Source organism: Balaenoptera acutorostrata, chromosome 16 (assembly GCF_949987535.1).
Source record: "Balaenoptera acutorostrata chromosome 16, mBalAcu1.1, whole genome shotgun sequence".
Taxonomy (NCBI): domain Eukaryota; kingdom Metazoa; phylum Chordata; class Mammalia; order Artiodactyla; family Balaenopteridae; genus Balaenoptera; species Balaenoptera acutorostrata.
In genome coordinates, this window is record NC_080079.1 from 15,058,121 (window position 1) to 15,084,561 (window position 26,441).

Below are 26,441 nucleotides of genomic sequence, written 5' to 3' on the forward strand. Positions count from 1 at the left end.
AAAAATAATAAAATAGAGCAAATTAAATGTAAGCTTAATATATTTCATATAAATGCCTTTTTTCCTTCTTAATTTTCTATGCTGTATTTAATACTTTCCTGCCAGGGAAGCATTAGAGTATAGGGATTAACGGCATAAACTTTAGAGTCAGAAAAAAATCTAGGTTGAAATCTTGATTCTGTCAGTTATTAGCTCTCTAGACAATTGGCAAGTATTTGAACCTCAATTTTCCTAACTTGTAAAATACAAGTAGCAGTATCTAAGTTATAGGATTATTACAAGATTAAATGAGAAAATATAAGAAAACAATTGTTATAGCAACTGACTCATAGTAGGTACCCAATAAATGGTAGATTTTTTTTGGTTGTGTGTGTGTCTGCTCACTTTGGACATTAATGTAGCCTACCGAATATATTTTTTAAATTGAGAAGGGTCCATAATAGAAATGGAATTTGCATTAGAAGCCTCACCCTCTATAATTGTTCAGTACAACATGTCTATGTCAACATAATTTAAGAATATTTTTAATAGGAAGAGCTTCTTAGTCTCAACATGGTCTTGAGATGCCTAATTATTTCAAACATTTTCAAAATTTTAACCAAAAATATGGTAACACGTTGTAAGTATCAATACAAATAATTCAGTAAATGAGTATCATCTTGCTTTAAGCTTTTATTAACCTTGCTCCTCCTGTTGCATGAAAAGTTCTACACTTTCTGCTTTACCCATCAAATATGATTTAAAGATGGGAGGAAGAAAAAATCCATAAACTATTTAAAGTTAATATTTTAAGAGTAAGGCATTCTAATGGACAAAATAAGAAATGAACATATAGTTCAAGGATCAGGGAACGATTCAATGGGATAGCACAGAGGCATCTATAAGATTTTCAGTGTCTCCAATACGTGAGCAACTGGATTGGCAGATGGGGCCTCAGAGACCTCAACAATGGGGCAGCTCAGCATACAGGTCACATAGACCTGGCTCTAAAATCAGCTCTACAACTTGCTTGCTCTAACATCTTTGGCAAATAAAACATTTTTGGCAAGTATAAAACCTTTCTGAAGCTTGGTTTCTTTAGCTGTAAAATAGGCATAAATTCCCCTATGGGCTGTAGTAAGAAAATGAGATGATTTTATACATACGTGTGTGCGCACGTGCACGCACACACACACACACACCCCTGGGATAGTGACTGTACATGGCAGGTACTCAGTAAATCTAATGTTATTTAGTTACTATAAATTAAGTTTTCATTTATATTTTAACACATCACATAATGGCTAGATAGACTTTCACCAAATTTGGAGGTATGTTTGGGATGGCCTGGCTTAATATACACTGTGTGGTTTATACAAGATTCACTTTGGAAATTCTGAGGAGGAGCTTCAAAGACTGTGATACCCATTCGCTTGAACAGCTGAAACTGAGGCACAAAAAGCTCATGTGCCTGCTGACTGTGAGAGGTCATGGGCACAGACAGCAGAGCTTTCAATATTTGAGCCCCAAACTGAAAGCCACACGGACAGATACTCCCAATTGAGTTGCAAGAACAAGAGCAGGTTTGTGATTAAGCTGCTTCTCATCTGGGCAACTCTGTGTAGCATTTGCTACAGTGAGAAGCAGCAATACTCCTGATGACGATCAATCATTCTTTCTAGAATCACAGGAGGGGCCAGGGAGCAATCATGAAAATGATCATTGTGACTGTCTCTTCTCTCTCTTCTCCCAGAGCTTCTTGGCATGCTATTTTCTCATTCTGCCACCAGTCCCTACTTTGCTAGATCCTGTGCAGGACCATTTTCAGAATTTAGAATTAGAGAAATCTGTGTCCCCAGTGTTCAAAGGTGTGTGTGTGTGTGAGAACTCACATGCATAGGGACCCTCAATATGTATTATCTATTCTTAATCTATTGTTCCTCTTAAAACCCTAAGGAACATGGCCAGAGTAAATTGTTTACATTCTAGAATAAGGTGAGGATAGTTAATAAATAAGCAGAGACACACAAACATACAAAAATTCTAGGCTAAGTGAGCTCTTGAGTGCTAGCCCAGGAACCATATAACCAGGGAAATATAATTTCTATGAGAAAATATAGCCTGTAATCTATAGATTAACTTTTGGAAGGCAGCTATGCTCACCACTATACCACCAACACGGACTATAGATTAAGTTTTGGAATATGACCCACTTGGAGAAGAGGCCTGAGAAATACTCTTTATTAACTTTTCACTTTGAAATAACTTTAGACTTACAGAAAAGGTACAAAGAATTAGAGTTTTCATTTGCCCTTCACCCAGCTTCTCCTAATGACAACATTTTACATAATCACAGTATAACTGTCAGAATCAGAAAATGAACATTGATATAATACGGTTGAGTAATCTGTAGACCTTATTTGAATTTCACCAGTTTTCCCACTAATGTTTGGTTTCTGTTCCAGGATTTAATTCAAGATCTCACTGCATGTAATGTCATTAGTCTCTAATCAGTGTTAATTCCTCAGTCTTTCTTTGTCTTTCATGATCTTGACACTTTTGAAGAGTTCTGGTCAGTTTGTTTTATAGACTGTTCTTCAATTTGGATTTGTCTGATCTTTTCTCATGATTACACTGGCATTATGCATTTAACAAGAATACTGCAGAAGTGATGTTTTGCTTCTTTTTCAGTGCAACATATCAGGGGTATACGATTTTTATGTCTTATTACTGGTGATATTAACTTTGATCATTTGGATATGGTCATGTCTGCTACATTTTTCTACCATAAACTTATTATTTTCCCCTTTGTAATTAACAAATGTCTTGTGGGAAGATACTTGGAGGCTATGCAAATGTACTATTTATATTATGTTTTCTCCCACTAATTTTAGATTTCATCAATCGTTCTTGCCTGCAATAAGTACTACTCTAGAATTTACCTAATGGTGATTTTTCTGTTTTCCTTATTTTCTATATATTCATTAACTGGAATTCTACTGTAAGGAAGAGCTGCCCCTTCTCTCTCATTTATTTATTTATTCAATTATATATCTATGTTAGTGTAGACTTACAGGTATTTAATTTATTCTTTGAGCTATAATCCAATAGTATACTTATTTATTTTTTGTTCAAGTTGTTCCAGCTTTGGCAATTGGGTGCTCCTTCAGGTGGGCTTCTGTATCTTTTCAACATGTCTTCATAATTTTTTGAACACTTACTTTCTGGAACCAGATGTTCCGTTTCAACTTGCTTTTTCCCTTCCTAGCCTTGGAGTAAACTATTTCCCCGAAAAGCCCTGGTTCCTTTTATTGGAAAATGGTGTTAAGAAAACAAGATATGGGTGCTAGGTGTGTTCACTGCTACTGAGTTATCATTGCTTCCAGGCCCTCTCAGTGGACACAGCTAGGAAACATGCATATGTATACTAACGCACTTACACACATCTGTATTTCTATATTTCTCTATTTATCTACCTGTATCCTCGCACATAGTAATGTCAGAATTGCTAACACATGCCCCTGTTTCCAGAAGAAACAAATGTACTAACCATAGTACGATGTTTGTGTGTGGTTCCCTTTGCCTTTAGCCTTACACTATACAGGCAAAATACTATTTTCCAAAATTACTTAGGTTGCTCTTTTCTTTCCTATCTCCTCAGTGTAGTTATGTTATTCATTTGTAATGCATTTAAGTTCATGTTTCACCGTTTGTATTCCATTTTGGGTTCTTCACATCCCAATTTTATTTATTTATTTATTAGGTATGTGAAACATTCCAGTGTTTCTAAGAGTCAGAGATTTTTAAAAAGGTCCACTCAAAGAAGTGTCACTTCCTCCTCATCCCTAAAACTCCCTCTCTTATTTCCCCATTTTATACTCCAGTCCCACTTCATTTCCTGTAGGTAACCAATATCATTAGTTTTTGATTTATCTTTCTTATAATCTTTTGCAAAATTTAGTAGTTATCTGCATATTTGCTTAAATTTCTTTATTTCTTACATAAAGGATTGCATGCTCTAGGTATTATTTTGCACTTTACATTTTTCACTTAATAATATATCCTGGAAACAATCTCATATCAGTTCATAGAGATCTTCCTAATTCTTTTCTACTGATGCATTATACTCCATTTGTGAATGTATCATAATTTATTTTACTACTTTCCTATGTATGGTCATTTAGTTCATTCCCAATATTATGTGATTACAAACAATGCTGAAATAAATAACCAATGGTTGTGTATTTTCATACTGCTGCAGGTGTATTTTAGGGTACATTCCTAGAAGTGGGATTGCTGGGTCAAAAGAGTACAAGTATAGTTTTTTTAGGTATTGCCAAATTCTCCTCCAGGAGGGCTGTACTAGTTTGCATTCGAACCAGCAATGTGTTGTCATACTTTAAAATTTTCACCAACATGATAGGTGAGAAATGGTATCTCAGTATTGTTTTAATTTGAATTTCTTAGAAATACTTTTAATGCAGATGGACAAAGGAAGTTGAAGGGAAACTCAGATGAACAGGCAAGACCTTCACAAAGAGATAAAATGGAACTTAGGAGTGTCCTAACAAGACTAAAAGTCACCTAAGGAGCCTAGGAAAAGATGATGTTTCTGAAGCACTGAAGAAAGTGAAAAGCATTAATGTAAAGACTGAAGTGACCCACTGGAGATATAAAGGGAAACAGAACATTATCTGTTGTACACCAAGCATAAGCTAGGTTTAAAGAGACAGACTTGTTTTTACATGCAAGAGAAAAGGTTAATAAAAATTATGCTTAAAACAGACTCAAAGTGCTGGAAAAATCTCAGTCTTAAGAACAACTGTGATCTGAATACCAGCAACAAGAGATGTAAAAGCCACATAGCCCAGCAAGAATTAGAAGATGCTGAATATCCATGGTCCAAGTAGCAGAAGCAGGGTCTGGTGACCCATCTAGGCCACCAAGTCCCTGGTAGGGACTCTGATACCGCTTAAAGCACCAAGAATGAAGAAGAGCCTATGAAACATTCATTTTTAAGAATAGGAAAAAAGAATGGTCTTAGAAATGATCAAACAATGATCTTAAGAATGACCAAACCATCAAAGTGAAATTTTTATATGTGGAAAAAATAACAAAACACCCAAAGAAATCTGTTAATAAGCATAGAAAAAAATCATATTGCAAAATGAATAACATGACCCATGACAAATAGGTCTCCAGAATGAGGCTGAATAACAGCCCTGGTCAGTAGTGAGGAATCAGTCATTTTAACTTCAGTAAAGTTTTCAATTCTACTTCATAAGCCAAAATTTAGACCAGAGATTAAGGAGGGTTTTTTTTTAAACCTAAGAAGTATTTAGAATTAATTTACATTAAGGTACAAATAATAAGTGCATGGATAAAATGCAGTCAAAAGTATGAATTCACAGGAAGCTTAAGAGTTGGACTCTGGGAAGTTATCACCGATAAAGACAGGTGAGTAGGAGAAAGAAGGAAAATAATTAGGCAAATATATTGCGTTTCTATTATGCTCTAGGCACCACTTAGCCCCTGGAGATATGGTAAACAATGGGGAAATCCCTGCCCTTAGCTTGTCTGGGTAGAGTAGTCATAGTGTAATAAAATTTTTATAGTAATAAATTAAAAAAAAAAAGTATGGTTGGGCAGAGATGGGGACAAGCCCCACAGAGGAGGTGACCCTTGAATTAGAAAGCCTCTTGGGGGAAAGGGTAGGTGTGTGTATTGGAGGACAGTCCAGGCAGAAGGACTAGTACTTGCAAAGGGACAGAGGCATGGTGTATTCATAACAAGTGGTATTTTAAAAGTCACGTTGGAATCCAGCAGTGTGAGGCATTTAATATCTCCCTGAAATCATCGTATTTGCCAATAACACAAATAGGGACAGGGCACGAGACTGGCATTTGGAATGATAGGATTAGACTTCAAAAATGACCTTGAAACATCAGAGAAATGAACTGAAACTCACTGCTCCCTTTTCTTGTGCAAGAAAAGTAGTAAGCATAAATACAAAATGCGGAATGGCGGAAAAGGTTAGGACTCCTCCTACAGAGGAGTCCCACTGAACTGTAAGTGGGAAAGTAACCAGCGAGGCAGGGCAGTTCATTTTACAAGAGAGGTTAGGCACTGAAAAACAAACAGTGAGAATAAAGCCAGAGAGAGCCCCTTGGGTTCTAGCATTGGTCCTGCCATGTAATAAATATCGGACTCTAAGGAAGTCTGTTCAGGTGAACCTCGGTATCCTCATCTGTCAAACAAAGGGACAGAACTACCTCTAGAATCCCTTTCTGTTTCATGGTCCTTAAGCCAGAGATATCTGGGAAGGTCAAAGAGCATTCCGAGCGTCACGAGGTGACCTAAGCTGGAAGTCCTAAGGCAGGGATGGAAGGACCTGAAGTCCTGTACTGAACCTGAACTGAAGGCTGGGAGGTGATTTCAAAACTGCCTTCCAGCACCCAAGTGACAGATAATTATAAGGAACAAACTCAGCTGTTCTCTATTTCTGGAAAGATGAGAACAAGAAGAAAGAGAACAAAAGAAAATGGAATCAAATTGCAGTGAAGACTGTTCAATAACAGAATGAATTAGTCCCGGAAGTTATGGGTATGTCTTTTGGGAAAGTCTTCAGAAACAGTCTGTCTGTCCGAGATGATTCTGGACAGGGTCACCAGCTGTGGCTGCAAGCAGTTGGATGAGCCAGATGTCATTTCAGTGCCCTTCCTACCTCTGTGTTTCTGCAGTGGTATAATTATATCCATCAATACAGTCATACCAAAGTACCCTATTTATACATTTTGTGTATCTATTAATATGGACAACAGTTCCTTTCTATTTTACTGGTGGAGTTTTGAATACAAATGTGACTTGGCCCCTCGCCATTGCAGCTCTACCGTCAGAGCTAATTGCCTCACAGAAAACTTAAGGAGTCATTTTTCATTATGATGGAAGCAGATGGCATAGTCATGTTATTGATTTGATGATCCTTGCCTGGCTCGCTGAATAAATGGAACTCAGTGTATGGTCACTGCATCCAGACTTCTAGGGCCTTCAAGGTTCAGTTCAAATTATGTCAGACAGCAGGTTCACGGGGCAGAAATCCATTTATTCCTCTAAGGCTTCTAAATGACGATCCCAGGGACCATGCAGACTCTTCAAACCACCTCCTGGGAGTCCTGTGGACCCATTTAGCCTCCCAGCTCTTAAGGAAGAGGATGAGCTCTCTCTTAAGTTCTGCCAGTGCTTTACCTGAACTTGCTGCCCATCAGTTAGGGAGGTTGGCCCAACTTAGATGGGTTATGCTAATTTGCAAATAATTAGGTGAATGAAAGGAGGTAAGTCACTCACTTTTCAGAAGGCCGTTAACTCTTTCCCTGAAAGCCCTTAAGCCTTCTGGTCTTAAGGAGTTAATGTAATTATAATCAACATTTACCTTTTTTTAGAATTCAACATTACTACTACTGGTGCTTGTTCCTCCACTGGACCTTTCATTCAGAATAAAGACATATCAAAACTCGAAAATGCCTTTGGTAGATACGGCACGATTTTACAGGAAAAGCAGGATCTGAGACTAAATCAGCTAACAGTGTAACATAGAATTTTTATGAAAACTTGAGTGTACTCCCACCGGGTTTGCTAAGGGACCACCGGCCCTTTGAAGTGGTCCCCAGAAAAATGTTTATGTGAGAAGAAGGAACTCCCAGGGCCCTTGACCCACATTTTCTTAGCATTTTGTCAGTTTGCCAATAAGGAGACATATTTTCTCAAGTTACTTAATTTCCCTTTTTGGATCTAGGGAGTTCCTTTCTGTCTGCCATTTCTGCCCTGGTGGCAGAACATATGCGGTACTGCCTTCTAGTAAGAAGTGGATTGTTATTAATTTTTTCTGGTTATATTTTGCAACCTGGCATAATACACATGAGGGAGGGGTAAAGTCCATTCCTGCATGAGGGATCCAGAGACCCTGGCTGTAGTCCCTGCTCAGGGTTGACCTGAGACAAGTCTCTCCCAACCTCTGGCTCTTTAGGTTTCCTCTGCAAAATGTGGGATAGAACTAAGTGATTTCTAAGGCCATTTCTAAAGCTCCAAAAATTCTAAAATTCTCTGACACTCAGGATGACCCGTCTATCCTTGTTAAATGCAGGAGGTAGCCTTCTGCTAAATTACCCTAAACCTACGTAATGCAGGACTACTTAATTCATGACCAATTAAAAGTAAAATGTTTTACTAATTGGCAGTTTTATATATAGACCTATGGTGTTACCTATCAAAAGAAATACCGGGGAAGGGGGTGATTTAGCCTTTAAATTTTATTCATACCCACAAAATTCTTATTTTGTTGTTTTGTGGCTTCAAGGGCAGCTTGCTTATTCCAAACAAATCTTGATCTTTCCCCTTTGGCTTTGTAAGTTGATTTGTTGAGTTGCTTACTTTTTCCTATTTTTCTCTTTGACCACAGTAATTATTTACCAGTCAATTCTAGAAATTCCTGAAAGGGGTGGCTCGTGGGGAGAAGAAAAAGAAAAGAAAAATGTGTTGGCCATGCTTTCAGTGCTGCTGGTCTCATTTTTCATGTCCATAAATTGACTTTTTATATGAGTTTGTTTCTAATTGCTCTATCTTGAAAGTATTTGAGTGGGTTAACTTTTAGGGTATTTCACTCACTTCTGCAGCATGTTCAACTAGCCATGTTCACTATTCTTCAAGTTTGTTGTCTTTATTTTCTTCTTTGTTTCATTTACACATTCATCAATTTCTCTCAATTGACAATAGCACAGAGATAAACTTTAACATCTCAAATGAGAGAACGATGGCCATGCTACTTCACAGTGACACTGTCAGTAAAAGAAAAAGCTCGTGAGCCTGTGCTATCCCAAAAAGCACACGGCTAACCAAAAAATCCACCCCCCCCATCCCCAGAAAAAGATATGGAAAGAGCACCATGGTGTGAAATTTTCTGGTTTTAAATTTTGGCTCCATCACTTATTTACTATGTAGGCAAGTAAGCTCCATGAATTAATTTTCCTCATCTGTGAAATAAAAGTGATAATATATACCTCATAGGGCAGTGATAATTCAAAGAATAGTAATGAGCATAGAATAGATTGTGTTAATGGTGTATGTTAATGGTAACAGCTACAAGAGCAATTGATACTTTTTATTTGCCAGGTGTATCGTGTGATGTTATTTGTCCTGTGTATAAGTAATATGTGGACATTTATTCCACAAGGTTCAATATTATTTTTCTGATCATAAAGGGTGGAACTGAGTTGTGCTTTTTCAAATTTAAATTAAATGGTTTTGTAAAAATTATTATCCAAGAAAACAATCAAAGTCCAAATTATAAAAACAGAATAACTTTATGATAGGTTTAGTATATATTACATTGGAAATATAATTTGCTTTATTATTTTGTGTCATCTTTCACTAATATTCTGATTTTCATTGAACCTTAAATCTGAGCAAGTAAGTTTTATAGGTATTTTTTATCAAAGGTTCAGTGCTGGGCTTGATTTTAGTCCCTAAGAAATGTAACTTGACTCCTACATAAAATCCATTCTATCAAAGAGTATGGGCCTGAAGTGAAATTTTACCTAGTAAAGTTTACATTTGTGTAGTACATATCTACATATTTCCTACATATTTTTTTGGTGAAGAAGTTCTACCATTTAAGGATAATTAACTTTATTCATTAATTAAATACTTATCAAGCAACTACTAAGTACCAAGAACTTGTTAGCTACTAGGGATTCAGAGATAAACTAAGATATAACCACTGCCCTCAGAGAGCTTACTACCTGGGAAGAAAGTTAAGAAAAGTACACAGTGACTTTGATATATGTTAGAAAGCAGTAAAGAAGTGACCCAGCAAATTCTATAGGATTTCAAGGAGAATGAGGTCACATTTGTATGGAGGAAACTGAAAAGGCTTCTTGGAAGAAGAAGTGGCATTTGAACTGGGCTTTGAGCACAGGCAGCTGAGAGGGAGAGGGCATTTCAGGAACAGGGAACAATAGTGAACGTGACAAGAACACATACACACTCATGGAATCGCAGGGAGAGATACACATGCGGAGTTACAGGCCTAACAGCAATCATAAAGACATTCTACCCAGTCATCTTCCTTACCTTACAGACGAGGAAACTGAGGGTTCAAGAGGTTAAAATAATTGCACAAGGGCCCCAAACTAGCCAGAGGTGCTGTGCAGGTGGGCACTGGCAAGGACTCTGTGCCTGCTAAACCTGAAAGAAGGTTGGAGAGAGGTCAAGGAGGACCTTACAGCCCAGAGTAAATGTCTGGACTTATTTCATCAGGCAATGAAAAGTCAGCAAAAGTCTATGAGGAAAGGAGCGGTATGATTCGAACTGTGCTTTCCTTTGGCAGAAGTCCAGGTGAGAGGCAACCAGGGTCTGAGCAAAACATGGAGGGAGTAAGAATGGCAGAAGGAAGTCTGTTCTATCTGCCTCAGGGGTAAAATCTAAAGAGCTTCGTGGTTACTTGGAGGTCAAAGTGGAGAAAGAGAGAAGAAAAAAAGCTAACTCCAAAGTTTCAAACTTGAGTCACTCTGAAATGGACTTTACAAAAGCAGTAAAGTCGGGGTAGAAGAGCTAGTCTGGGGAGCAGGGATGGTAACAGGAGAGAGGGGGAAGGAAGAGTGACTTTATACTGAAACACTATCAAATCCAGTGTTGGCTGGAGACCCATGCAGTTGGGAGTTATCATCTGAAAAGCCCCCTAAATGAGCAAAGAGAGCATCACCCTAAAGGGAGAGAGTGGAAAAGGAAGAGAAGTGGGCTACGGACTAATCCTCAGGGAATGCCTATCGGTACTCAGAGGGCAGAAGAAGTAGGTAACGAACAGAGGCGAGGTGCTCTACATCCATTATCTCTAAGTAAATTCTAAGTAGGCACCTGTGATAGACTGAGGTAAAGAATACCAGAGGGAGTTTCCAGAAGTTGGAGAGGCATGATGGGGAATATTCAACAAACACTACAGAGACGTGATGACAAGTGAGAACTGAGGACAGGGCATTTTAATGACTACGTTTACCATTTTGTTACTACTATGGAAAGATATTAAAGCTTAGCAATTGTACATCAGTTTTATTTCACCTCTTTCTCATAACACTGTCTACTCTTTACTCATAAAATAACATATTTTATAATTATGGGTTTATTTGCATGATTATTTGTTCATGTTTATCTCCATGTAGGCTCTAAAATCTGTGGGGGCTGGAATTCTGTTTTGTTCACCACCATGTATCCAGTGCCTGACACGTAGCAGATACTTTTAAATATTTCTTGAATGAATAAAGGTAACAAATGAAGATTCATAATAACTATATTTTGGATAGAAGATAAAATTAGTTCCTACTGTTGATTTTGTTTACTTTTAATATCAGGGTTGTTTTTTTTTTATTTGATACAAAGTCGTATTATTAACAATAATCTCAGACATTTGTTCTTATCTCTGTCATTCCCTGGGCTCTCTTTCCTAATTTTGTAGTTTGTTTTGCCATGAGTGCCCACTTTTTCTTTCTTTTTATGAAGACCCATATGTTGGATGTAAACAATATTTGAATTTGCGCTTAAAAGGTCACTAACATGACAGATTTTTAGAATGAAGTTTTGATACAATTCAGTAGTTTTATTTCTTATTCCAGCCACCTCAAACAAAGAGAGTGCTAAGATTAGATCAACAGGTGTGTTTCTACAAGTGTGAAGATATTGTGGCAGAGTTATGGAAGGAAAACAGAGTCCTAAAGGACAGGAAACTCCAGAAGCTTCTGGAAAATGCAAATTAGCTTTAAAAAACTGGCTTCAGATGCATGAGTACTGCACTGAGGGGCAGCAGACCTGGAGTCTGCTCCCAATTCATCTCTGAGATTGTAGAGACCCTCTACCTCTCATTGGTGCTATGAGATTTCTTTTACTTATTTCTAAAGTGGGGCAATATGAACGATCTACATCTTCTAAACATGCTGAGAAGATTGAGAACTAGCCTTTATTAATAAAATTATTAAGAATTTTTTTAAAATTTAAGGATCCGGGACTTCCCTGGTGGTGCAGTGGTTAAGAATCCTCCTGCCAATGCAGGGGACACGGGTTCGAGCCCTGGTCCTGGAAGATCCCACATGCTGCGGAGCAACTAAGCCCGTGCGCCACAACTACTGAGCCTGCGCTCTAGAGCCCACAAGCCAAAACTACTGAGCCCATGTTCCAGAACTATTGAAGCCCGCGTGCCTAGAGCCCATGCTCCGCAACAAGAAAAGCCACCGCAATGAGAAGCCCCTGAACCGCAACTAAGAGTAGCCCCCACTCGCCCCAAGTAGAGAAAGCCCGCGCGCAGCAACGAAGACCCAAAGCAGCCAAAAAATAAATAAATAAAATAAATGAATTTTAAAAAAAGAAATGGACTAAAATTATTTAAAAAATTAAGGATTGATGCTAATTATTTTTATTCACTAACAAGCAATATACATAGGAATATAGCTTCTTAACTGGTCCTGAGCCGCTGGAAAGATAAGGTACTACTTAGAAATGAGTTATTTGCTCTTCCTACCCCAAACTGGTGTGACTTAGCATAATCTGTAGTAGAACTGTACAACAGGAGTAGAGTGAAATCCATCTTAGGATTTCCTAGCCCAATCCAGTCGTTTCATACATGAGAAACCATGACCCAGAGATGAAAAGACTTGGCCAAACAGTTAGCTGGTGGCAGAGCTGGATCTACATCTTGGGACTTGTGACTCCCAAGTCCATAACTCACACGTACAATCCGAAGTTCTTTTCCTATAAATACATGCCCCAAGTTGTTATTACACAATGGAGTCATACTTTCATTAGCAGATGTGTCATGGCACGTGCACCTTTGCATTTTACCAAATTTCTGGAGTTAAATCACCAGGAAAGGTAAATATATCCTTCTTGCCCCCTTAAGTCCAATGCTTACCAGAACCCTCCAGGTCCTTCCTCTTTGATCTGAATATAAAGCTTTTTCTGGAATATGGGCTATCCCGAGTACCCCTGTATCTTTATCCAGAGAAGCACAGTCATGAGGGAGAGTCTCACAGCCTGAAGATCTAGATGGCCCTGAATTTGAATTCTGGTTCACTCACTCACTGGCTGTATTGGCCCTCGGACAAGTCATTTAATCTCTCTTGAGTTTCCAGATTTTTTTTTAATCTGTCAAAGTGGGATAATAATAGCTACTTTTCAGGTTCATTACGAGGGTTACAAGAATTAGTGTATGTAAAGAACCTGCTTCAGTGCTCAGAATTACTAGTTCTTGTTCTCCTCTTTTCATTGGACTAAACCAAAGTTCTCTTTTTGTCATTATTACCCATGACACTGTGGGTAGACTATCGTTTTTAAACATCGTACAATATTTCTAGATTTTTCAAAATAATCCGGTCATCCTGCCAAAACTTCTAAGCCTAAAGAAAAATGTTTCAAAACCTTAGACTTTCCAGCAGTTTCTGTTTGTTTTGTTTTGTTTTTTTGCCAAACATAAGGCAAGATTAGGGCAAAATTCTACATTTAGGTGAAGCACTTAGCTCCCTTTTGGCAGTGGACATTTGGGCCACCGGATTTTTAATCCAGTGAGAAAAGTTAATCTGCTTCATATTACTAAGAATCCATAAAGTATGAAATCCATAATCCTTCATCACAAAGTGACACAATCATGATCATTTTCAATTTATGCTTTTGAAGAGCTCTATTTACTTTGTCCACATTTCATCTTAATGTGACTCTAAAATGCTTGGGGACTTTGCTGTCCAAGGTGATTGGAGACATGCAGCAGGGTTACTTGATATGCCCTGTTTTTACAGGGACATCAGTCTTCCAACCACTTTGAGGCAGAAGAGAAAGTGGCTGTGTACATATGTCAACAGCAGAAATCCCACTTTAGCCCAAGAGAGTCTGGCATTGTTGGCAGTGGTTGCTCACAGAAAATACAGGAATGAAGCAGCAGGTTTACAGGGCTGGGGAACAGGGAACCTAATTAGCCCAGCTCCAGGAGTGCCAAAAAGCCTATTTAATATTTTTTGCTTTTACTCTTCTAAGCCACCTAGAGGGAGAATTGCTCATAAACGTCTAAATTCATTACATGGAAAAAAAAAAAAGAAGAAGAAGGAAAAGATTACTGCATGGGGTAATCTAAAGGATGAATCTGCAGTTTCTCTTTTGACCTCTGTTAAGATGAGAGCCATGGAAGGGACTTCACACATTTTAGACAGACATTAAAGGGCCATGTCTAATTATTACTTGCTAAATATTACTGAAATATATGCTGGTAGAAAGAGAATAACGTCCAAAGACAATGCCATATTTTGAATTAAAAAAAAAAAAACACCACTACTTGCTACTTAAAAGAGATGGCCAGAACTAGCCCCTGCTTCTTTCCGAATCACTTATTTGTTAGTGCTGACATTCAGGTTCTGAGAGAAAACCACCATGCCCATAGGATGCTTCCACCTTCTCCATACCCCCAAACTCGTGCTTCTCTTAAATGCTTTTATTCATAGTAATGAAGAGTGCATTATGAAAAGCATCACTCGACATTCAGGAAGCTACATTTCAAAAAAGGGCCTGATAAAAAAAAATTAGAAATTGTGCAAAGTACTGCAAGAGGACTTTTAATCTAATAATTAATGCTTATTCCTCATTGAATAGATACACTCACATTAGGAGACATAAATGGCCCAAGAGCCAAGAGAAGACTCTGGGCGCCCTGTCCTTCACACAGTGGGGATGGGGTCAGGAGTCTGTCCATGAAGCTACTCCTCTACCTCCTTCTTAACTCCCCTAACCTCTAACCCTGCACCAATGCTGGAGGAGGCGCTTCAGCACGTAAGGCTCCTAGCTGTGCAATTTGAGAATCAATGAATGGATTCTAGTTCAATTGCTCATTTTATTGTTGTTCACTGAGTCTCATAGACAGAAGTGGTTGCTCAAGGTCATGTTTCCCAGGTCTCCTATCATTATCATAATCATCAAGAACATTTATGAACTGCTTTCTAAACATAGGGCACTGTGATAAGCCTAGGCACACAGATGGACTTCCTGTAAAGATATGAGATAAGCCAAACTCTAGCAATGAGATAACCAATGTCAACATTTCCCTCCCGAGAGCCAATATGGTTCCCAAACTATCACTGGAAGGCATTTCCTCTCAAATATTGGATGAGACTATGTTAAGTTTTAATTGACTGGGTACACACCAAATATCTTGGTGAAAAGTGAAAAAATAAGTCATTTCATTTGAATACTGGTGTCAGCATTTGCCTCGTTTAGGGAAAACATAGACGTGAACATTAGAAAATTTCTCTCTATAGGCACTGCCTTTACTTTCCCCCAGTAAAGTCAAGAGTTTTCAAAAAATTTTATTGTTTCCCACATCTTACCATAAAAAATTTCAAACATACAGCAAAGTGGAAAGAATTTTACAGTGGACTCCAGTATTCCCATCACCTAGATTCTACCATTAACATTTGCTTTACTTGCTTTATGACATATCTGTCCATCTACTCATCCTACTATCCATCCATCAATAACATTGTGTCTTTGATGCATTTCAAAGTAGACTGCAGACAGAAGACAATGCTTTATTTTAAAGGAGTAGAATCAGTGACTCTTCCTCTTCCTACTCCTATAAAGTTAGCTAGAGAAATTTTATTAGTTTTTTTTAAACAAACTCATCCTGAATTATTCACACAGATATTCAACATGGTTCAATCTACGGTCACTGTAAAAAGTGTTGTGAATTAACTCAAGGTGTTGTCTACTTGTGTTAACCCTGGGGACATTTTCAGTACTCCTCCAAATGTTTGGCTTTGTGAAGACATGGGCTGTAGATTATAGAGAAATAAGCTCTCTGCTATAGATCATCAGGAAAAATTACCTGGAATGTTAGTAATAGGTATTTTTTGCTGTTGTTTTGCTCTGTACTCTAACAGTTTTCCAATTATTCCTTGAGTATAGAAGCACAGAGATCTATATACACCGAGTCTCTCATTTATAAAGTGAGTTTTGTAACACCTATGGCACAGGCTTGTATAAGGATCAAATGTGAAAAACAGGAAAAGACTTTGTAAAGAGTAAAACACTATGCACATCTAATTTAGCATTACCATTAGTAATTGCAATGCATCTGTAATAAAACACAGCTGAGGTAATGGTCCACACTGTTATTTGGCTTTTTCAAATCAGTCAAAAAAGATTTCAGAGGTTAAAGGGACAGCGTATTGGCAGTTGCCTTCACTCTGCCCATCAGTACATCATCTTGTCAAGGATCTATCTAGAAGAACCTTGGTGTATATCACATAGACTTGTTTTCATTAGTGAAGTGTTTGTTTTGGAAATCATCCCAGCTTTGAAACAATACTTCCATTAGCTGGGCACAGTACCTACAATTATCCATCTTATCTGCCCAGTGCCAAGCTATTCTATTTACTGCATCCCATTTACCTTGGTTGTTCTGAAAGGAGAAAAGTGAGGCATTGGCTCAACATATGAGAAGGTTTGTTTCATTGAATAAACATCTACAAATGAACTTTGGGTAGAAACTCCTGCAACAAGATATCATCAGGTACCATAAATGACAAGTCTAAAGGTGATGGAATTCCTCTGTCCCTGTATGGGAAAAATTCCGTTACATAAATATCTTAAAATTTATAAGGTATAAAGTAGTGTAGCTTCCACTTTTGTGTCTCACTGGACACAAATCATGAAAGTGAGGAGCAAGGTCAAAGCTAACCAGGGAACTAAGGAAAGAAAAATAAGCAGGGAGCTGAGTTCATCATCAACTACTGCTGAGAACCTGCCAGATCTCTGGCACTTTATTTTATCCTTAAGGGGAACTGAAGAGAAAGATTTGAAATCACCCTGACCCTAAAAAAGCATCCATTTCACTGAGAGTCATTTAAAGAAAACAATCAGGAGAAAGAATAATCAGAAATTGTAAGCAGATGGAAAAGGATATGCACAAAGAGAGAAATAAGCGTGGTTTGTGATTTAGTTACAAGTTATACTCAACATTGGGCATGTTTACAATGTGGACAATGTGGAAGCAATGAGAAGATCTCTAAGAGGATACATAGAGTTACCTCGAATTCAAAATATACTTTTTATGCAGGAAAAGGAGAATCAGAGGAAAAGGCTGGCTGTGTTCAAGTGAAGGAGAGGGTCCCTGGGTCCATGAACCCCACCTGTCTGGTGCTGACAGCAAGAACTTATCTTCAATATTCCAGGATGGTTGCATCAAGCTTTTATCCTCCGATGCCGTAAAACATTCCAAACATGTAAGTAAGTTCCCTAATTAGATTCCATATTTATGAAACAAGCTTCTAATCATATTTATAATTTGGCATCCCATATGACACACATACTGGGAGAAAAGAAGCTGCCCAAAAGGGTCACTTTGCCCTGCTAGTGAGATTACTCATTGTAATGACAACAACAAATTGAAGTGTGTCCGTACGTACATACATGTGTCATGTTACACACAAATACACACATATATTCAACACGTATTTTTTAAGAGAAACACTTGCAAATCTGAATTTATAGCAAGGCAGATATCTAGATATTTGGGTAGAAGTTTGTATTCTAGTAAAATTTTGCCATGCTGTAAATTAGAACCTTGTAAATATCTTTATTGTGCTATCTGGTAGTATTGTTTATTTCTTCTGTTCAGTCTACATGTTTTGCTTAACTGCTGATGGTGTCTCATTCATCTTACCTGACTGCCCTGGGGCAGGGGCACCTGATGATCCTCGCGGTAGACAAAGAAACACAGTCAGAACTGCCGCTCTGTTCCCAGCACATGGTTCAATGGCTATTGGTTTGGGTGCTCCCTGAAAAAGAAAACCCATTCTAAATTTGCATAGTTTACATGACACTGCTATTTTACTTTTTTCCTACTATGCTTCAGGCAGCTAAAATGTTTATTCCTAGTGGTTGAAGGCACACCATTTCTCATTTTTTAATAGTTCAATTGAATATTTTATTGTAGTAATATGTAGTTTTTTTGTAATGGTGGTCGTTTACATTTAGAAGACATTTTTCTTGGGGCATTATATATTAGCACATATTTTTGCAATTTTTGAAAAGTACTCATTGCTTTGTTCTATTTCTATCTTGTTTCTTTTTTCTCTAATAGATTTTATTTTTTAAAGAAGTCTTAGGTTTACAGCAAAATTAAGAGGAAGCTACGGAGATTTTCCATAAACCCACTGCCCCCATGCATGCCCAGCCTCCCCTATCATTAACATCCCCCCCCAGAGTAGCACATGTGTACAAGCTGAGGAACCAACACTGACACATCTCTACCACCCGGAATACATAGTTTACATTAGAGTTCACTCCTGGTGTTGTACATTCTATGGGCTTGTCAAATGTATAATGACATGTATTTTTCATCATAGTATCATACACAGAGCAGCTTTCCTGCCCTAAAAATCCTTTCTGTTCTACCTATTCATCCCTCACCCCAACCCCAACCCCTGGAAACCACTGATCTTTTTACTGTCCCCATAGCTTTGCTTTTTCCAGAATGTCATATAGTTGAAATCATATAGTATTTAGCTTTTTCAGATTGACTTATTTCACTTAAAAATATGCATTTAATGTTCCTCCATGTCTTTTTTTATTGGAGTATAATTGCTTTATGATGTTGTGTTAGTTTCTGCTGCACAATGAAGTGAATCAGCTCTATGCATACATATATCCCTTCCCTCCCTCGGACCTCCCTCCCCCTACCCCCGTCCCACCCATCTAGGTCATCACAGAGCACCGAGCTGAGCTCCCTGTGCTATACAGCATGTTCCTACTAGCCATCTATTTTACACATGGTAATGTGTTTATGTCAAACCTAATCTCCCAATTCATCCCACCCTCCCCCCCTTCCTCCCGTGTCCACAAGTCCGTTCTCTACGTCTGCGTTTCTATTCCTGCCCTGCAAATAGGTTCATCTGTACTATCTTTTTACTGTCCCTGTAGTTTTGCCTTTTCCAGAACGTCATATAGTTGAAATCACATTGTACTCAGCTTTTTCAGGTTGACTTATTTCACTTAAAAATATGCATTTAATGTTCCTCCGTGTCTTTTCATTGTTTGATAGCTCATTTATTTTTAGTGCTCCATAATATTCCATTATCTGGATGTACCATAGTTTATTTATCCATTCAGCTACTGAAGGACATCTTGATTGCTTCCAAATTTTGGCAATGATGAATAAAGCTGCTATAGACATCCACGTACAAGTTTTTGCGTGGACATGAATTCTCAACTCCTTTGGGTAAATATTAAGGAGAATGATTGCTGCTGGATCATATGGTACCATGTGTCATTTTATCACTAAATCCTGGCACATTGTAGATGTGCAACAGGCCTACATTTGAATAAATGAATGAAATTTTTTAAGGATTTTTTTAGATATGGACCATTTTTAAAGTCTTTATTGAATTTGTTACAATGAAACTGTTTTGGTTTTTTGGCCACGAGGCATGTGGGATCTTAGCTCCTTGACCAGGGATGGAACCCACACGCCCTGCATTGGAAGGCGAAGTCTTAACCACTGGACCGCCAGGGGAAGTCCCTGAATGCATTTTAGTATATTTGATATTTGATATGTCGTCTGTGAGCCACAAAGTTATGCAATTTCTGTTGGTTTTTCGCAACTGTTTCCTCTCACCAATGATAACAGTTTATCTCCTCAAATTATCACAATCCAAAATATTCTGTTGACGTATCTTTTAAAAATTTTTTTCCAGTTTTATTGAGCTATAATTGACATACAGCAAGGCATATCTTTAATATCATTTCAGTGAAATACATATGTAATAATCACCCACCAATGCATTTGTATAAATAATATGACTTTAGAAATAAAATAGAGTAAATGAATATATGATAATGATTGTAACAGTAATGCTAGTATGTTATTAAATACTTACTATGGATTAGGTGTTCAAAATGCTTTACATATATTAACTTATTTAAATCTTACAACAACCCTGTAAGATGAGAACATGAAAGCAAGAAGTTAAAAAAACTTGCTCAAATTCACACAACTAGAAAGTAGCAGGGCTGGGATTTATACTCAGGTAGGCTGCTTCCTGAGTCCATGTTCTTAGCAACACAATGCAGTTTATCATATTGTGAATGTACAAAAAAATCATGCACCCACACACACAAACATAAACATATGTGCAAGCACATGTGTGTGAACATACACAATCCAGGCATACACATGTGAACAAAAACACACAGAGAATTTAGGTTTAAATACAACATCACCTTTGAAACAATAGGAACATCATTTGGCTGAGGAATGGTGGTTTTGGCTATTTCACTCAAAAAGTACAGGTGAGACATGGTTGACTTAATCAAAGTAACATCTATACATAAAGGCAAAATTAAATGGAAGAAAAAATACCACTACTTTAATTATTAGAACAAATGATTTGTTTAGTCTTGTTTTTTTTTTTTTACTGATATTTGAATTTTTCAGAAGGAATACAGACACATGTAGTCATCCACCTAGAATATTTTAGAATATTGCCGTTTCCAGAAAGTTTAATAAGGCATTAAAGATAAAATATGTTCCCTTTCATGTAAAACTTAGACTGAAATTTCTGGTGACAACGGTTTTATGTGGTTATAAAGGATTTCTCCTTTATAGCAGCATAAATCTCATGTTTTAAAATTATCCTCATACAGATATATTTTGGGAATTTTCAATATAAAGGTGAAAGTGGCCATGGTAGTAGAAGTAAAGGGCATAAAAATCTTCCAAGAAAATGCTGTAAGCAATGTTGCAATACTTGTATCAAGTTACAAGACCTATGGTTTTCCCCTTTAAAGCTTACATTTAATTTAACAGACTTATTTTTGAAAATGTTAAGCCAAAATCAGCATAAGTACATAGATATTCTCCAATGATGTAAATATTTAGAGAATAGGCTTGTCATATTCCAAGGCTAAAAGAAAAACACTATGAATGTTTTGAATCGTATTTCTAGGCTACTAAAATTTATCCTAATTTAATAAATGCAAAGTATATGTAAAGGTCAATTGGTTAAAATATACTAAAGAAAAATAAAATGAATTCAGGTTTAAATGATGGCGATATATTAGAAATACCCAAATCCCTTTTAATATACCTAAGAAATAATTTATCATTTCTACCATCAGGCAAGGTTTTCTTTGTCATTTTATTCGTAAGCGCTCAATGGCACTACTCAAAATATCCAAAGCCACGTTAAAATACTTGATTATAAAACTCAGAAAAGAATTTCATGATTACAACAAAACAAAACAAACAAAACAAAACCACCAGTTGAGAAACAGTGGTTCTTGGTTTACGAGATTTAGAAAAACAAGACACAATTTGAGAGTACATCAGTTGATGAATAGCTAACATTTATTAAGTGCTTACAATATGCCTTGTGCATATTGTGTGTTGTCAGGCTACCTTTCCTGATGCTTTTAACACTAAAAGAAAAGGTTTTAAACATCAAATGCTGACATGAAAAGCACCAACTGAGAGAAAAATTAGTGAAAAATAACTGTAAGTTTCAAGTAGAAAATGGCTTAATTATTTAATACTTTAAACTGAAGACAGTCAGCAACGGATAGAGTATAGTAAGATATGTTGACCATGGGAAAGGAATTATGTTTGCATAAAAGCCACTTCTGTAAAATCTTCTTTAATATAATTCTCTCACTCTTAATTCTACTGCTATTGCACAGAAAACATTCAAAAATTTCATTATATTGATAAGCTCTATGAAAGGAGATTATAATCCTATTCTGAAATCAAATTGGCTTACACTTTGTCTATTTTTAGCTATAAAATTTTCATAAAAGGATATTAGCAAAAATATGAATTATTCATTATGATAAAAATATTAGTGACTAGCACAGCTCTTTGACACTGCTGTCAGAAATTCATATAATTTAAAAAATTATTTCCAAAGACTGTGGCAAATATCACTTTCAATAAAGTATTTTAAATAAAAAAGAAAAACACTTTATAGCGCTTGAATTTTGCAAGAGAAAATAGCAAAACCCCATGAATGATATTTCTGATACCTTGAGGTTTGTCAGTTGTTTAGCAATAAATACGTAACCATGAATCAAAATCATTTCACAATGACATAACATGTTCACTGAACTGTGCAATTTATCCTGTATTTTCCATGGCTGCCTTTGAAAGAGATAAGGCATGGGTTTGTTTGCCCACGGCACTCAGCAAATGTGATTCACTTTTAGGCATTTTCGTATTTGTTGTACCGAAAGAAGCTGGCGTTAGACCGTGCCAGAAAATATCACTGACAGTTATGTAATTAGCAGTCCTTGTTTATTAAGCACACGGAGCTTTTACAAAAGACTTGTTTTGTTCACACTAGTGTTTTTCAAACTATTGTACTCATATCTTCAAGTTCTTGTTTTTTTGGAGCAACAATTCTATGTTAAACTCTTTTCATTTTTCAGCTATTAAAGACAAGCAAATTACCAGAGAAGCTCCTGGTATCATAAGGATTTTCAAGATTACAGTTCTTAAAACTCATAATAACATGTCCTAAAAAAGGAAGGCCACCATCTGAACCTGGGATCTAGCCTGGGAAACTGCTGCTATAAGAATCACTGGATGTTTAGAAGATACCAACAGGCAAAGCTGGCTACTTGTTCCTTCCTCCAGTGGCCTTCTCAAAGAGTGAGTGAAGGAGTAGGTGGGTGACACTGGAAACTAACCCCAGCAGCTAAGGATTTAAGAGAATTATCTGATGTCCTTGGACTAGTCATTGCAATTTAAGTAGGGTTTTAGTTCAATGCTCTAGAACTCCAAACATTAGAAGGATGGTATTTCCCTTCTCAAAAAACTTTCAGTACTATGGAAAAGAATCTGAAAAACAGTATACACACACACACACACACACACACACACACATATACAACTGAATCATTTTACTTTACACCTGAAACTTTGTAAATCAACTATACTTCATTAAAAAATAAAATGAAATAGAAAACAAAAGCAAAACTTTCAGTACTGCCTCAGTAGGGCTTGCAAACTCAAATCTCTTCAAGGAACAGCTAACATTTCTTAAGTGCTTAAAATATGCCTTATGCTATGCCAAATGCTTACATGGGTTTAATTCTACCACAAGAGGTAGGGGCTATTCCCATTTCATAATTTGTGAAACTGAAGTTCAAAGAGTTTAAATAACATAACTAAGGTTGCAGACCTAATAGGTGACCAAACCAGGATTTGGAAAACTACAGTCTATTTTCTGAGCTTGTATGCCTAACCGTTATGCATACTGTCTATAATAGGTAAGAAGACTGCCTTAACTCGCAGAATAAGGCAATAAAAAGTGGTCGGCACCACAGTGAGCTGAAAAGTACAAGATTTATTTAAAACATTAAATCTCAAAAATTTTGCTGCCAAAAAAACATGCCTATGTGTCAAAATGGGCTGAGAGCTGTCACTTTGTAAAATGGAGTCCAAGATGTCATTTCAGGGTTGCCAGGCTCTTGTGTCTCCCCACAAACTTCATCTTTTATTCTGCACAAGCTCCATGTTTTGGTCGATGTAAGTGCTCACTCTTTAACGTCTGTACCCAGGGTTTCCAGAATCTGTTCCTTCCTTCATTCATAATATTCCTACTGTCCAGGAGATCCTTCCTATAGGCCTCTAACTTTCCTAAAATTATATATCCCTCAAAGCCAACTCACCCATGAAGCTTTCCCTGGTCTGAGGTATTTAGTCTCTCCCTCCTTAGTTCTTTAATTGTTAGGGCCCTTTTCATTTTCCACCTTGAATGACACTTGGGCAACTGTCCTGTCTTCCCACTGGAACAAGCTCCTTGAGGGCAGGTCCAGTTTCTTATTCACGTCTATTGGCCCTGTACTTACTTCCTCTCTTTGAAAAGCCTAAGCATGGCACCTGTGTTACCTTTTGGGGACTGATGTTTCCCAATCTTTTACTACAGGTATTGATGTAATTGTTGTATTAGATTACAACATAGGAATCTATTAGATTCCTACTCTTCCAAGGCAGGTATCATATTGGATTCCTTTTTGCCTTACCTATAGCAGCTAATGGAGTGCATTTTACACATGGTAAGTGAATGAATAAATGAAAGAATAAATGCAATTGTCACATGGTGAGATAACTGGGGGAGGTATGACTCAGTTTCTACACACTCATCAAACATATGAGTGGGTAGAAACTGAATTAAATTAAATTATGGATATTAAAGGGATAAAATAAAACACTGAAAAATAATATCAGCTAACATTTATTGAGTACTTACTAGGAACCAGGAGCTGTGCTAAGCACTTTATATGCATTATTGTGTTATTTTCTATTTTATACAGATGAGGGAATTGGAATTCAGAGAGGTCAGATAATATTCTCTGGGTAACACAGCTAGTGAGTGGCAGATCCAGGATTGGAACCCAGGTCTGTTTGATTCTAGTATCTTTATTCTTAACCACTATACAACACTGCTAAAAAATATAGCTTAAGAAGCCAAGGAGGGCTTCCCTGGTGGCGCAGTGGTTGAGAATCTGCCTGCTAATGCAGGGGACACGGGTTCGAGCCCTGGTCTGGGAAGATCCCACATGCCACGGAGCAGCTGGGCCCGTGAGCCACAACTACTGAGCCTGCGCGTCTGGAGCCTGTGCCCCGCAATGGGAGGGGCCGCGATAGTGAAAGGCCCGCGCACCGCGATGAAGAGCGGTCCCCGCACCGCGATGAAGAGTGGCCCCCACTTGCCGCAACTAGAGAAAGCCCTCGCACGAACCGAAGACCCAACACAGCCAAAAATAAATAAATAAATAAATAAAGTAGCTATAAAATTTAAAAAAAAAAAAAAAAAAAAAAAAAGAAGCCAAGGAGTCTCTCATTCTCTCAGCTTGACTATTAATAGGAGGAATATAAAAACTATATATGCGTATACTTGCCCCATTTCTGAGCAGGGTTCAGAACACTTGAGTTCTAGGACCAGTTCTGCCAGTATCTAGTTGTGTGATCCTGGGCATATTACTGAATCAGTTTTCCCAACTGGAAAATGAACAAGTAGGCTGGATGATTTTAGGATCTCTTCAACATTCTGTGACTCTGATTTATGGACAACCTCCAGAATGTGTGACATAACAATATCTAACACTTAGTCTAAGTACAGTGAAATTTGAAATTTCCAATCCTGAGTAATTTTTTTTCCTGTTGAAGTACTTTAAATGACACATCTAATTTTTAAAGCACATTATTATACCATATGATGAATACATCACATAATACTAAATGGCCACCATTGCATGCCAAAAAAGCAATTAGAAAATTGAATCAAGGAATTAAGGATTAATGTGGATATGTTATACCTGTCAGCAGTAATAAGTGTTTTGACAAGGACAGAATAAAGTCTGACAGTATGCACAAATACTAATCTGATATATGAGTGAAATATTAAAAATGCAAACAACTGTACATTAATCACTCTAACATTTCCCTATTAGAACACTTTTAATGCTATTCTTATCAGAATCCATTTATAATTAAAAATGAGTCTTTTTCAACAGCTTGCACAAGTTGGTATTTGCAGTTTAATGACTGTTTATATTGATATAAAATTTAGTTTTTAGTCACATTAGTATAATAGAATTAATTTACTGAACATTGAATTAAGTCAGCCTGATGATTTGGCTCACAGCTGATGAACTGTGTTGATTCTATAGGATCAACAAATACCAAGACTCCAGATCTCAGAAACAGATTCTCTGATTTCGTTGTTTAGACTTGGGAAAAAACCAAAAGTGAAAATCATATTCTCTCCTTATTTACCATTTGCATGAAATGATAAAGGGAAAAACACATTAGCTAGCTTTACTCGCTAGGAGAATAATTCATATTAGTAAAAGAAATTAAGCTGATGGACACTCTCAAAACCAGGGTTAAACTGCATTAGAAGAAAATTCAAAGAGAATAAAGTATTACATGTGGGAATAGGTAAAGGAATAAAACATAATATTCACAGAATTAGTATGCTGCTCCTGTAGTTTCAAAGGTATTTCTATCGTAAACTTAATTTTCATATCGTACCAAATATTTTCTCCTTTGTTGAAATGTCTCTACTTTCAATCTCTGTTCAAAATCTCTCACTACACACATATGCACACACACGCACACACACACTCACACACACACTCACGTACACACATATTTAAGGTTTATATCCATAGTAAAATATATAGTTTAACTGAGTTTTGCTGTTATTTTAATTGTGTGGCACCGATTTGGGGAGTGAAGAGGTTGGATTGTGATAGCAGTTACTTTGCCACCTATTTTTTCACAGGTATTTAGGTCCCAGAAAATGAGGATATTATCTCTTTTCGAGATATTATATAATCATGCTCTGCCCCTGAGTTGGTCAATACATATGCATGTTAATAGG

At 37.1% G+C, this 26,441-nt stretch overlaps 1 protein-coding gene across 1 annotated transcript in view; it reads right to left on the minus strand.

Annotated features, from left to right (window-relative positions):
* ATRNL1 (attractin like 1) overlaps positions 1-26,441 on the minus strand; it is a 706,302-nt gene that overhangs the window by 92,759 nt on the left and 587,102 nt on the right. Inside the window, exon 28 of the mRNA XM_007173145.3 lies at positions 17,720-17,834. Coding sequence (XP_007173207.2) covers positions 17,720-17,834 — 115 coding nt within the window. The remainder of the gene's footprint in view (positions 1-17,719; positions 17,835-26,441) is intronic.